Raw genomic sequence first — 15,012 nt, 5'->3', positions numbered from 1 at the left:
TCAAGAGCGGAGTCAGCGCCGAACACTCAAAACTCGAGGAAAACAGCAAATGACATATGCCTGATGCCCTTTCATCGGGCATATAAATGTTTTTTTAAGAGGTACATAAGAGCGTTTTTCTGGGATTAAAGGTGTGAATTCAGCTGTAACTGGAAATATCTGTGCAAAACTGTCACTCACACAGACACAGAGACAGCACTGTGTATCTACTTCTTGTTTCAAGGATCAAAACATTGCAACATGACGTATTTGATTGAATTGCCTTAAGTGACATTGCACGTCCTGCATTGTGACCATATGCGTATGTGCACATCACGATGACGATGCTTAAACGATATATCGTGCAGCCCTAGATGGTGCTATTTACCCTCATATCTCCTAAGTCGATGGCGATCAGCACAAGGCATCTATGAGCTGAAGTATCGGAACCGAGTCGCTGTGCTTTCCTTCGAGCACGCTGTGATGCTTCATGGCAATGCTACATCAGCAGCAGTTCAAAAAGACGCGGCGGCTGACTTCATATGTAAAAAAAAAATTGTAAATCCTGTTTTATACTAATTAGCGGAATGGACACATGATGCTGTATAGAAAGCTCTAGGTTAGAGAGAGTGTGACATTGTAGGTGGATCACTTTCGCTGGTTATCATCCTCATCTCTCTCTCTTTCTCTCTCTCTCTCTTTTTTTGTCTGTATCTGTCTCTTCCGCTCCCCTGGTGTTGCTTGTACTTTCAGATCAGGTTTCCTTTATGTCATTGTTAGTGCCGGTCACCCAGAGGTCACCTGTAATCAGCTGAAAACACACACACACGCACACACACACACGCACGAGCACACTACAAACAACAGATACAGGCACACGTAGACACACTATAGCAGTGGTTCTCAAACTGTTGTATGGTTACCATTGGTGGTAAATCTCATAAAAAATCAGCTTGTATTAAAATATTAACAGCAAAATTATTGTATTAACTGAAATCTATAGAGTAATTTTCCTAACATTTCATTAGTTAGTGTTTAATGTTTTACCCGTTAGAACCTGTTTGTAAGCTACACTTCAGCCCTTATTCTCAGAACTACAGTTTTATCATTATTAGCATCAGTTTCATTGGTCCTACAGTAAAACCCTGTGGAACCACAAGATCTGCTCTATCAACCAACAGTCACCAACAGTTCACTACAGTTTCTGCACTACAGTTAATAGATAAATAAGTTAGTAAGCACTGTAGTTCACTGCTCGACTCTCTTTTTGTTTATTTTCCTCTGTCTGAATCCTGATTCTGAGATTCTCAGTAGGATAAAATACTGTATTAACCAGAAACTATAATACTAACTTACAGACTGTAAAAGCAGGAAAGCTCCACACAACAAAAGAGTGAAGAACAATTGGTGAAAGATGTGGCAACATTTATAAACATGTGTATAAATAAGCATGTGTGTGGTGGTTACATGTGTTCCTTACAAGTTTTAGTTTGGTCATTGGTAATATCAGGTCTGAAAGGTTTAAGAACCACTGCACTATAGTATATCACAATAGTGTAAACTCACCATTATAGAGCAAATAAGGATTCCCTCACCAATTGTTGTTTTTAGTGGAGTTTTTGCCTTAATGTAGTGCCTATGACCTACAAAGCATCAATCACTTTCTAACGTATATGCTTCAGATTTACTATCAAACTTGGTCTGTTAATGTGTGTGTGGCGTATGTGTGTGCACATGTTTTGCAATTCAGAGACACAATAGAGTGGTATTCTAAGCTAATTGTTCTATTCAGGCTCATGCACTATGGTATATCCCCCCCACAAAGTCAGCTGTTTCTACACTGGAGACCCATTTATTGCAGTAATACAAGAAAAACCATGTGTGTGTGTGTGTGTTTGTACATGTGCATTTGTGTGTTATCTGTGTCTTACAGGGCTAACATCTGTTACGAACAAAAGGTTCTTTGATAAAACACAGCTTATCAGTAGCTGCTGGTTAAGATAAGCATTTTAACAGTTACATGGTTAGACAGAACACATATATTTTAAACTTTTTTTCTAAGGATGTCAGGTAAGTTAGGTAAGATAGGATTAAGCAAAGGAAAACTTTTAAAAAATATATATATATATATAAAAATGTAAAACAGTGCAAGTAGTGCTGGGCGATATAACGATATCGATTTGTTTCGCGATAATTTTTCCCTCGATGACGATGATAAGCCTGTGCAATAGAATTCGATAAACATTCATTTCCATTTCCCGTCTAAGTAGCGCCGCAAACGGGCGCAGCACGTGATCACGCTGAACTGCATGCTCAGCCAAGTACCACTGGGGCTGGATCTGATCCAAGTCAGCTGACCAACGAAAACACAAAACGTGTAACCAATCCAGAGGACGCTGGAGCAAATTAATAAATAGTTAAGAAAATTGTAATATCACGCAGTTATTCTCATGCATGCAACAAAAAACCCTAAAGAAAAGTGGAGTATTGACCAACACACGCAAACAACGATAGTGTTTGGACTGTGGGAATAAACGGCCGGACTGTTCAGCGCGTTTTAAATACATTTTAAGTAAATTTTAAGCACTAAATGTAATTAATTCAATTTATATTAGGACCGCGGGGCAGGTGCGGCAAAAATGTGTATGTGGCGGGCGCGGGATTAAAAGAAGAGTTTTTTTGCGGAGCGGTAACAGGACAAAAACACCTTAAGAATGATGTCTAAATTACTTTCCTCTAATCTAATATAATTTAACATGGTTTAAGAATATAAAATAATTTCTAAACAAACGAACTTTTTAATATTGAGCTTATGGCCCAAGTGCAAAAACACAAAATCATTTATCATTTAGATTATCTGCCTGAACGCGAACCCGAACCCGAGCTTGAACGCCAGCCTGACTCAGGCGCTGCATGAACTCGGGCTGGTCCAGAACACCGCTTTCCTTGGGCCCTGTCAGGTTATAGGTGAAAGAAAATGGTCTGTTTTTTAATGTAACAAATCACACTGTGATTTTTGTGATATTTCCCCAATTACAGCTCAGCTGCGCGTTTAAAGCTCAACGCATGAATTAATCGGTGCGCTGCGCGCCGCGCGTGCTCTCGGGGCATTTGACGCGTCTGTCAAGCAAGTTAATGCACCGTTTTGGGGGCAGAGATTAAGAAGTACAGCAGCTACATCTCAGATTTGTAGTTTAATGCTCTACTAAATTAGTGGCTTTAAAACTGGCTCATGATATGGTCGGTTCTGGCTGGATTTTTTCCTGCCTACAGGCTGCATTTGACGGAAAGCAGCTCCTCAGTCAGACAACAGTGTCAGCATATAAATCGCGTGTATTTCCTACAGGACAAACCATTTAAAAGTGCAGATGAACTCAATAAAAATCACACAGTGTCTGTCTGGCTTAAAATACTTAGGTACAGCTTTTAAATTAATAAATCAACATTCATTAAAAATCAGTGAAAATTTATTCCCCTTTTACCTCCTTTTATCCCTATCCAATGATGTTTTACCTTTAAACTTATTTTACATTGTACTTGACTATTGTAAGTCGCTTTGGACAAAAGCGTCTGCCAAATGTAATGTAATGTAATGTAAAAAATGACAAGCTAAGCTAATAAACTATTTAATAATAACAGAAAAATAGATATGAATTCGGAAAATAACCAACTAAAGTGAGCTCAAAATGCAATAAGAAATATAATCTAACGAATTTCATAATATAAATTCGAAATATTGAACAGCAGGCAGTAAAAAAAATAAAATAATACTACAAAAAAACGCAAAGTAAATAACCGATAGAACATAACGAACAGAAAAAATAAATGTGAAATTGGAAAAAAAAAAAAATTATCTAAGTTCAAAATGCTAAAAGAAATAAAATCTAACGAATTTCAAAATATTAAATCGAAATATTGCACTGCAGCAGTACAAAAGCCTAAGTGCTTAAACAAACTGTAAACTGGATCGTGAGATCACAATTTCGTTCCACCTCATGTACCACATAAGATGCGAATGACAATAAAATCTCCTTGAATCCTTGAAACAAACAAAAAAAAACAGCCCATCACATATCATTTTCTTGAGCCCGACCCAGCTGAGGAAAAGGTGGGAAATATATTTTTTTCAGGCCGGGTCCTGGAAAAGTTTTTGGTGAATTAAAGGGGCCGTGAGTTGCATTTTTTGTTTTACTTTAATCAGTTTTTAATCCGTCTTTTTAAAAACGAATATTCGCTGCCAATCAGTGCCGAATATTCTGAGCTCAAAAAACGCTATTCGGGCCTGCCCTACTAATCTAATATAATTTAACATGGTTTAAGAATATAAAATAATTTCTAAACAAACGAAATATTTAATATTGAGCTAATAGCCCAAGTTTTTTTTTCTGCCGTGGAAAATTTTTGCTGTGGATTAATTTGTTTTTAATCCGTCTTTTACGTGATTTGATTTATATCGTGATACATATCGATATCGACTGATATGGAAAACTATATCGTGATAAGATTTTTTTCCATATCGCCCAGCTCTAAGTGCAAGACATTATAGACAACCAAACGTGTGGCCTTCAGATAAAGATAATTTAATGTGCTGGTTTCTCAGACAGGGATTAAGCCTAGTCCTGGACTAAACAGCTTTCTGAATGGAGATTCTCCACAGAAAGAGCATATATAGTCCAGTACTAAGATTACATGATGTCAGAGAATAGTCAACCAATCAGAAATCTTAAGCCTTACACTTATTTTAAGGGCCAAAGTTGTTAAGTTTATATTTCCGAAACTAAAATGATTCAGTAAGCTGTCAGAGATTCAATAACTATGATTCAGCTCCTACTATAAAGGATTCAGTAAATGTTATAAATGATTCAGTACTTATTAAAGATTGATTCAGTGACTACAAATGATTCCAAATATATATGTAAATGATTCAGCTTCTGCTATAAATGATTCAGTGACTACTGAATGAGGAACATATTTAAAATAATCCGTAACTACTGTAAATTTATAACCATAACCATAAATAACTCATTATTACTAATTTATAACTAATTTAGTCAACTGCTTTGAATGAAGAACATATTAGAAAGAACCTTTAAGTATTATAAATAATTTAGAAATGATTCAGCAAATACTGTGAATGATTCAGTATCTGCTATAAATGATTCAATTATTATAAATGATTCAGGATGTACTATAAATGATTTAGGAATTGCTATAAATTGATTCAGTAATTACTGTAAATAATTCTGTATCTAATATAAATAATTCAGTTTCTATATATGATTTAGTATTCACTAAAATAATTTGCCACCTTCTATAAATATTCTGGAACTACCATAAATGATTGATTAGTAAATTACTGTAAACCGATTCTGTGTCTAATATAAATGATTCAGTATCTGCTATAAATGATTCAGGAACTAGGCTACTATAAACGATTCAGGAATTGCTATAAATTGATTCAGTAATTACTGTAAAAGATTCTTATCTAATAAATGATTTATTATTTTCTAAAATGATTCAGCACCTTCTATAAATGATGGAGTAATTACTGTTCCGGTAGCTGCTGTAGTATAGCTGTGTTGTGCTGTGTTGAATTAGTAGGCTGGTATTATTATTAATATATTGACGGTCTGTTTTTAAAGGTGTAATCTTGTGTTGCTGGTGATATCATGCACGTTTCTTAGATGTATTATGCTCTGGCTGCCACAGCTGGATAAAGGAGCATCAGCAGCTGTCTCCAGCTGACCTAACACATCCTAAAGCTTCTTAGATGAATCAGGGGGGCCTCAGCTTAGATGAATAAACGCATGCTCTTCCTGTTCATTATGGCCAGGGCCAGAACACAAGTGGTTGCCTGGGCAACCAAGGGAATTACACAACAGAGAAGAGATGCTTTTTCTCGTTGAGTAGCACAGGGACTCCAAAACGGCTCTAATTTAAATGATGGACATGAAGGACACAGTTAAGGTTCACTGTATTTATCTGTATTTTGCTGTAGTGCAGAACATTCTCTACAAGTCTCTACAAGAGCTTGGAGCTTAGAGAATTGTTGAACAGTCCTATGACTATGACAGTAAGAATATTAACTGCTACATGGCTAGAGATAAACCTATGGATCTGTTTGAGCTAACATGTTCCCAAATTCAGTTAAATTTAAAATGCAAAAGTGCCATAAATATATTTGATCCAATCCTATTGACACACTGTTTTCACTGCCCCAGTGCACCAAATCCTGCTCTTTAAGAGCTTAGTTCAGGAACACCGAAAGGTACACCAACGCCTTCAGTTACAGAAATATCTCAATGTGATATTACCAAGATGGCCATGTCCATAGAAACCTGGACACTAACTGTACACTACCACATAAACAAGAGTGCACCATCATTATAATTGTGTTTATTTAATGTTGGTAAAGTATAAGTTTAGTGTGCTTTCATCTGCCTATGATAAAAGTCATTCTGGCAGTACTACTCTTATGAAAGTGTGAACGTTGAACCATGTGCTGTTCATCGCTGTTATTTGGCAGTTTTATATTTTTTACTTTACTTTAATGGCCGTGTATAAGTGATAGAATATCTTAAACTAACAGCACAGTCTGTTGCTTTAGCCTGTATATTGTTCATTTAGGAATGCACCGAATAATTGCTATCAGAATCATTCAGCCTATATGAATAAAATAAATAAAAAACACTTACTGAATGAGCTGCAATGATGATGCAATCAAATCACAACCAGCTAGGAATTAAAAAATGTTCACTGTTTTATATTTTTATGCTGTAGTTTTGTTATTGTTTTTCCTTTAATATAGAAGACAAAATTGATTTAGGTGATTTAAATAATATTCCCAGACTTATTAGTATGATTAAGGAACAACGGACACTTCTGTTTAAACTGATTGGGGCTATTCTGTGTTAATAGAAGTATGTAATGACCTGATTGGCTTGCCAGTAAGTCAGTGTCCTTTCAAAGGGTTAATTTATACACTTATAAACTTAGCAAAATTAAATAAAACCTGTGTTTGGTGTTCAGTCTTCAGCCAATTGTAAAATTTTGTTTAGTTTCAGGCAAAAATTATATGTGACCTAATAATTTTATCCCCAATCCCCATTACACTCATGTAAAAAAAGACATAATACTGAGGTGTTTTTGGAGAATAATGCCAAGAAGACTTTAGTTTCTTTATTTCATTTATTTTCTACATTATAGATTAATATTAAAGACATGAAAACAATTAAGGGGCACATATAAAATTGTGTAGTAAACAGTAAAAAAGTGTTAGTCCTCCACATTAATCCCCTGATCTAAACCTGATGAACTGAGATGGTGATTTGAGGTGATTTGAGATGAGCTGGAGCTTCACAGCGTGAAGGAAAAGCAGTAACTATTGTTCAGCACCTCCAGAAACTGAGAAAACTATTCCAGGTGACTCTCCCTCATGAAGACACTGAGATTAAAATACCAAGAGTGTGCAGATCTGTCCTCAAAGGCAAATGCGCTACTTAGAATCTTAAATATAAAACATATTCTGGATGTTTCATAATTATTCCAAAGCTTTTATTGTTGGGACTAAAAACTGCTCTCAGCCATTCCACTCAAATGAAGATTAATACCATTACCATCATAATTATTTATTAGTTTTTATTGCTGTAATACTATTTATGTTAAGTTTTATATATGTATATTATTATCACCTACTGTTTTTACTGTCCTGTCCCATTGCTCATCCTCTCAATAAACAAAACAAGATAAAGATCATTACCCATCGTGGCTATTGTAGTGTATTTGGATAGGCAGGAATATTATGTGAGGTTCAGGAGGATTCCTACCCTGAAAGATCAAACTCTCTCACTGAGAAACCCAAGCTTCTGCAAAATTACCACAAATTTGAGTAATCAGTTTAACACCTGAGCAGGGAAAACTTGCCATGTCCAACACAGAGATTTTCGTTGTTCAAACAGGATTAATCTTGTCATCCTGGTCTATTGTGGCTATTCTTACTGCCAGCGCTAAGCCACGGGCATCCGGTCACCTGCTGACCGTGTCGCACGCTCAGTTACCGGCTAGGTTACCCCCTGCTCTCATTACACTAATGACCTCAGGGCTGCTTCTCTGAAAGGATTTAATTAGGACTCCTTATTGTCTCTTTTTTCACCCCACTGTCTGCTCTGACCATTCTCTTTTCCTTGCAACACTCCACTTTGCTTTATGTACCTCACATGTGCTTAACACATCCAAAAAGATCATTGTTAACATATTACTATCTCCTTTGATCCCCTTCGGATTTCAGTTTGCAACTAACTTCTAATTAATCTCATATTATGGCTTTCGCTTCCCTTATAGCCAGGCGTAGAATATTATATTATATAAAATTTAACATTAGCTTTACAATGCTTGTGGCTATCTTACTCCTCGTCAACAGTCTATTTTCATGCCTTCCGACCGTGCTGTTAAAATAGCGTTGGAGTATTGTGGAAATGAGATGTGTTCAAGTAAATATCTGGTGTGTTTTTTTTCTTGGCGGAGGGAAATACAGGTGCACCACTGACTTATTAAAACCCTTATTAAAACAGTCAACAGTCACAGACACACACGGATGGAGATGCAGAGGGCCAGCCTCAACTTTTACATCAATAATAAACAGAATAAAGAATAAAATAACATTGCTGTTCCCCTAAATGGGCTACTGCCGTGTTTTTACAGCATGAACGAGCATTTTCTGCCGAGACGTGCAAAAGCACGCACAATTAATATACCAATGCCCCAAAGTCAGAGCGCACCTGACTCTTGATGACAATAACAACTGGCACAAAGATTGGTTTATTTCACATTATGCCTAAAACACAATCATTATTAATTAAGAGAATTAATACATGGCTTTTGTGCATTTTGAGCTGCACATTGCTTTTTTTTTTTCCCTCACGATTCCAAACACACTAACAAACCCTAATTTGATCAGTGTGCTATACACCGCTAGAATAAGGCCAATAATGCTTTTGAAGTTGGAAAAAACTGTTTACTTTGCATGCGTCACCAGACACTAAGCTTAATAAGTATAGAATAAACAAATAAAAATGTATATGACCTGTTGTTTATAATGTTGTACCAACTGTTGTTTTTTTTCTTTTGGTTTGTTTATTTTGTGTATATAAAGAATGCAGTTTTGTGACTATACACTTTGTCATTTCTAAAGTTATCACTTCCTAGGGGATGTTAAAAGTCAATAAATAAAAGTCAATAAATAAAAGTAAAACAAAAAACACATATGCTTAACACATGTATATTTGGATTTTGTCCTATAAAACACATTTGATTTCGTAATGAATTATTCTGTAACTTAAAATCAAGCCTGTATCTGTAGCCCACCTTTTTAGCCATCCTCTAGCCCTATTCCAGCGTTGGGTTTCTGATAACCGAGCTGCTCCTGCCTGGTTATTTTCACACTGTCTCACACTGGCTGTGACACTGATGTGTGAAAAAACCCTCAGCAACACTTCTGATTTACTATGTCAGAATTGTCTTACTCTTCACACCAGCCCACACCAGTACAGACAGTAATGCTTTTCTGCATCTTACAGTCATTACTGTATTTATTATTCTACACTGCTATGCCGAAAGTGATGGGATAGCATATTGTTACATCAGGGGCTGGTCTGGAAATGCCCACATCCGTATTGTAAAGTTGTGAGATGTTTAACGAAGCAGAAAGCCATGCTCAAACACATCTGTAGCTTTAATAATACACTAAAAGCTTATTTTAATTAAACAGAATTGGTCTATATGGGCAAGCAGTTCATAGGACACTCCCTTAATCATGTGTTTAGTTTAGATGAATAATTGTCTTACCTCCACATCTCCTTTCCACGACAATGACAGGTTTTTGCATACTATTAATTTGCTGTTTTTTTAGAATGGACAAACATATTAAACCATTACTAGCCAACTGTAGCCCAGTGGTCAGACATTTAACTGTGATAAATGGCTTACATTAGAAGTGGCAAAAAAAAAAAAAAAGAATGGCAGCCAGGGGCAGATTAACGCACCGGCTACCCTTATGCAGCCCTGGGGCCCGTGCAATAATTAGGGCCCACTGATTGGCCCACATTTGACTTTCATTTATAAAATTTGAAGACCCATTGGCCTATTTTAATGATAAACCCAGGAGTTCAGGATTGTTAAAGGAATATTGCACTGTTTATTTGCTGCTGTGTGTTGGGAGCTCTGTGCTCCTGTACTGTATTTTTCGCACTATAAGGTGCACCGTATTATAAGGCGCACTATCCATAAAGGTCTATTTTCATACTTAAGGCGCACAGGATTATGTAGCACATAATGCAACACTAGTAAGGACAAGTAAATATTTCTGTCCTGAAAACTGTTTATTTGGGTGAGAAAGGCACTTCCATTTATTTACAGTAAGCTTAAATTTCCAGATTTCTTAAGCTATATACCATATTTGCACTACCGTTATACGGGTTCTATTTATACTGTCATTCCACGTCAATCACCATCAATATTGCACTATTAACTTTCGTCTTACATATGTTTATTGTGTCTTGTTGTTTTTTACATTTAGTGTCTCCCACTCTTGTAGATTATATATCTTATTTCTTTTTACTTATATTTATATATCTATTTCTCCCCCACCACTACTGCACCTTGTTTCTGTCTTATGTATGTCTATTTGTGTCCCTGCTGTATTGTACACATAGTGTCTCCCATTCTCTATTTTTATTATATCTATCATCTGTACCTGCTGTAAAATTGGGAAGGAGAGTAACGTAACTTCAATTCTCTGTATGTCCTGTACCTATGCAGTATTGACAATAGAACTACTTGACTTGACTTGAGTTAGAGTCTGATATACTCGCTTCTGAACGGTGAAAGAGCTAGTGCTAAGTGTGGTTAGCGGCAAATGCTAATGCTGCTCCAGCAGTGCTAACCCGGGTTAGAAGCAGGCTACAGGTCGATAATACGCTAATAAGCGAGAGAGTTAGCTTAGTGCGGTTAGCGACTAAAGCTAATACTGCTCAGCCTTGGCACTGAGAAATAAACCGAAACTGTACAACGCTGGACATAAATTGGACCGGATTATAAAGCGCACTGACGATTTTTGGAAAATTTAAGGATTTTAATTGTGCCTATAGTGTAAAAAATATGGTAATTCGCCGTAAAAATGTGTGAAAGAAAGCACAGTAATGGCGTCAAAAAACAAAAGGAAGTCAACTAAAGCAGAGCTATGTCTGTGTAGAAGTGTGTGTAGAAGTGTTTGGGATGGGGGGCCCATTCAAAGTGTATTAATCCATCACTGATGGCTGCATTTGGGATGCAGTTTATAACTGTAAATGAAAGTACAATGGGAAAAGTATTTTGTGTTTCTAAGACAAACATCTCTTTTTTTCTTGCTTTGTTTGTCTTTTACAGGAAACAGTAGAATATGCCTTCCTGATCATTTTCACTATTGAGACCTTTCTGAAGATCATAGCCTATGGACTGGTGATGCACCAAAACTCCTACGTTAGAAACGGTTGGAACATGCTGGACTTCGTAATCGTCATCGTGGGGTGAGTATTAACACACACACACACAGTCATACACACACAGGGTGAAAATTATTTTTACAGATGAAAATACACTAGAAATGATGTGGACACCCAAACTGTATACACTACTGTGGACACTACATATCTGTATATGCTTGTGGAACACAGGCATTTACAATAAGATCACTTTTATCATTAGTCTGCTTCACATATTTTAAACTCATATTACAGCTGTATCAGCACAGTGTGAGGCTGGTTTATGTCAGTTTGTGGGAATTTGGTGGGCGTAGCATCATTTGCTTGACTAATTTACTCGGCCATCATATCTGCACGTATTGCAGAGTTGAATCTGAGGAAACTTAACCAATCAAAGTAATGATATCTATTTAACTCTTTGGAAAAAAAAATAATAGCAACACAGGTTTTGTCTTCTTATTTTTCTTTGTACTTTTCCTGTGTCAGATTTTTTGCCACGTATCTGTTTCTACATGTTGTTGGGTTCTGATTGTGTGATGCAGACTTGTGTTAAGCCTTTTAGCTTTTTGATTTAATTCTGTTTCCTTGTAGCAACACACTTTTTTCCCCATAGAAATGAATTGGGTGCAAAATAATATAACATAAGCATATACACTTATAACACCCAAACCTCAACATGATCGAACACAGCTACCACTTAGCAGTATCTATAAAACCATTATTGGTTATTTATTAGTTATTAAAGCACTGTCATTCCAGAGAAAGTATGTGCATATTTGCCAAATGCTGGGGTCTTTATTCTTCTCTAACAGATAGACAGACATACAGACAGACACTTTATTGATCCTAAAGGAAATTTAGGCATCCAGCAGCAACAATACAATACAAAATATATTCAACATAACCTAAACACAGAACAGTAGAAAATGTATAAAGATATACATTTTACATTTGATATTTGGCATTGTGCCAGTAGGTTCATGTTTATCTGATCCAGAGAGACATATAATTATGTTGCAAGTACATAGAAAAGCATGTATATATTTGCACATCTGTGTAAGCAGCAAGGCCTTCAACATGAAGTAGCTGATCGTGTGCATTTAAAAGTGTGTCCACGAACGTGTGATTGGGCAGCCATGAATCATATTAAGTAGGGGTGGGCAATATTATATCATATACAATATATCGTGACACAGAAATATTGTGATATTAAAAATCCATATCGTCTTAAAAGTAGTCTATTTTTTACTGTGAAGCTCTAAGTGTATTTATTGTATAATTGTTTTAGTTTGCAGTTTATATGCATGCACTAAATATTCTGCAATATTTTTGCTGCATTATATTATTTTATGCTATATTATTTATTTTGCCACATTATGAATATGCTGTTATACTCTTATACTATATTCCTAAAATTAATTAATTATTTTTATGTTTTCTTTATCGCCAAGTATATTGTTATTGCAAAATTGCCCTGAAATATCGTGATATTATTTTAGAGCCATACCGCCCACCCCTAATATCAAGTGATTTAGTTTAATTTAATGAGTGCATGTAAACTTTAGTCCTAGCAGCATAAAACCAATAAGGATGCATTCATTTTCATACATTCATACATACGTATTCTCAGTGTTTGGTACACATATTTTTTTGCTACATTTCTGTGCTATTTTTGCTGTGGATGTTGTTTGGAGATTCTGTCTCTGAATGCTGTTCCTCGTCTACGAGAAACTTGCATTATGCTACCGACCTGTCTCTTGAACCCAGTGAAATCAGGTTGTCATAGTGATAGCACCCACACACTGATTTAAGGCATTTTCTCTCACGCGAGTCAAGGATGTATTTTTATTATTTTATTATTTATCTGGCACTCCCCCATATTGCATTTTAAAGCTACACTTCCGCTGTTGCTGTTACTGATTTATTTATTCGTTCCTAATGAAGATTTATACACTTATCGTCAAAGAAATGGTTGCAAAAATAGTTGCACCCAGAAGGAAATGTCAGGTTGCAATCCTGTGTAGGTAGAAGATAAGATACCAGGAATAAGAAATGATAAAAAATGTAGACTGATATGGACAACTTTTGTGCATATGAATAAAGTTAAACTTATATAGCACCTTTTTAGAAACCCAAGGACACTTTACAGTTATGTTTTTACACACAACCATTTAAACTCAGCACTCATTCACACACACACACCTGTGAGAATTGGCAGCCAATCACGAACAGCATACTCTGAACCGGAAAGCACCGTCCACCTAAAGGACTGCATCAGGCAGTGAGGAGCAGACCTAGGATATAATACATATAATATAACCGGAGCTTCCAGTGCAGACACGAATAGAACATGGTAACTCCACCCAGATATAGACTTGATACCAAGACCCCAGCACAGGGAGGGAAATGTGCTTACCACTGAGCTACCGGTCTGTCACAAATATATTTGTTGGAATAGCACACCAGACTGAGTTAAAAAAGTTAAGACTTAAAGTGGCAGTCCGTATTATTTTGTTTCTAAACTGAAAGCAGAAGCAGAGTGGAGAAGGAATAAAATATTGTGTTTAATGGTACCAGTGTGCTGGAGCGACCATCCCTACTAAGACTTATATATTCATTCTAAAATCTGGCATGTCAGGTCGCTGACATCGCGGGAGTTCTTCTTCTGGCCACGTCACACGTCTTTACGTACTTACATCACATGAACAGCCTCTAAAAGAGGATACGGCTCAGTTTTACTGAATGCGAGCTGCTGGTGGAACAATGGAGACTTCAGAAGAGGAAACTCAGAGCTCAGTAGCTCATTCACTCATAGTAAAACAACTCAAAGTGTGTAGTTAAAGTGAAGTTTCTGACTGAGCGCTCTCTCTCTCTCTCTCTCTCTCTGACTGAACATAACCTGGAATCGGATTCTTTTCGCTCTGAAAGGAGCATCACACCCGCCTAGTTTAAAATGATTCTTCCACATGCTCGGTGCAATTACCTATTCTCACCAGAGAGGGCCCTATGTCCCAAAACTTACGGACATCAGCTTTAGGAAACGGTAGAATGCTGTTTGCATGACTTTATTAATTTAACATTGGGCTGTCAGAGTGCCTGCATTGAAGACCAAAGGTAATCTGGCATTGTACGAATCTGCAACCCACACCATGATTCAGTGCTCATCTCCATCAAGACAAAAGCAGGACTGTTCACTGAATAGTTTGAATTAATGTGCGTGTGTTTTATCTGTTTGTTTGTTTAATGAAACCCATGTATGTTTAATGTGTGTGTAGCCTGTTCAGCGTGGTCCTGGAATTTTTGACCAAAGAGGGAGATTCAAGTCAGTCTGGAGGGAAACCTGGTGGGTTCGATGTGAAGGCCCTGCGAGCGTTCCGAGTGCTCCGCCCCCTCCGTCTTGTCTCAGGAGTACCCAGTGAGTCAACACATTGACATCACTTCCCCATGCTTGCGCTCTGTATAACACATTATGATTTATTACAAACTTTAAAGACCAGAAGCTTTGAGATCAGTTTAT

General features: G+C 36.7%; 1 protein-coding gene across 14 annotated transcripts in view; it reads left to right on the top strand.

Moving 5' to 3' along the window:
• Positions 1–15,012, top strand: part of cacna1db (calcium channel, voltage-dependent, L type, alpha 1D subunit, b) — a 140,585-nt gene that overhangs the window by 52,934 nt on the left and 72,639 nt on the right. For all 14 annotated transcript variants that reach the window (XM_049486269.1, XM_049486272.1, XM_049486274.1 and 11 more), the window contains exons 4-5: positions 11,401–11,540; positions 14,771–14,910. In XM_049486269.1, the coding sequence (XP_049342226.1) occupies positions 11,401–11,540; positions 14,771–14,910 (280 nt within the window). The remainder of the gene's footprint in view (positions 1–11,400; positions 11,541–14,770; positions 14,911–15,012) is intronic.

Source organism: Astyanax mexicanus, chromosome 12 (assembly GCF_023375975.1).
Source record: "Astyanax mexicanus isolate ESR-SI-001 chromosome 12, AstMex3_surface, whole genome shotgun sequence".
Classification (NCBI taxonomy): domain Eukaryota; kingdom Metazoa; phylum Chordata; class Actinopteri; order Characiformes; family Acestrorhamphidae; genus Astyanax; species Astyanax mexicanus.
The sequence above is the reverse complement of the archived record's forward strand: the minus strand, read 5'-3'. Positions and strand labels throughout refer to the sequence as shown.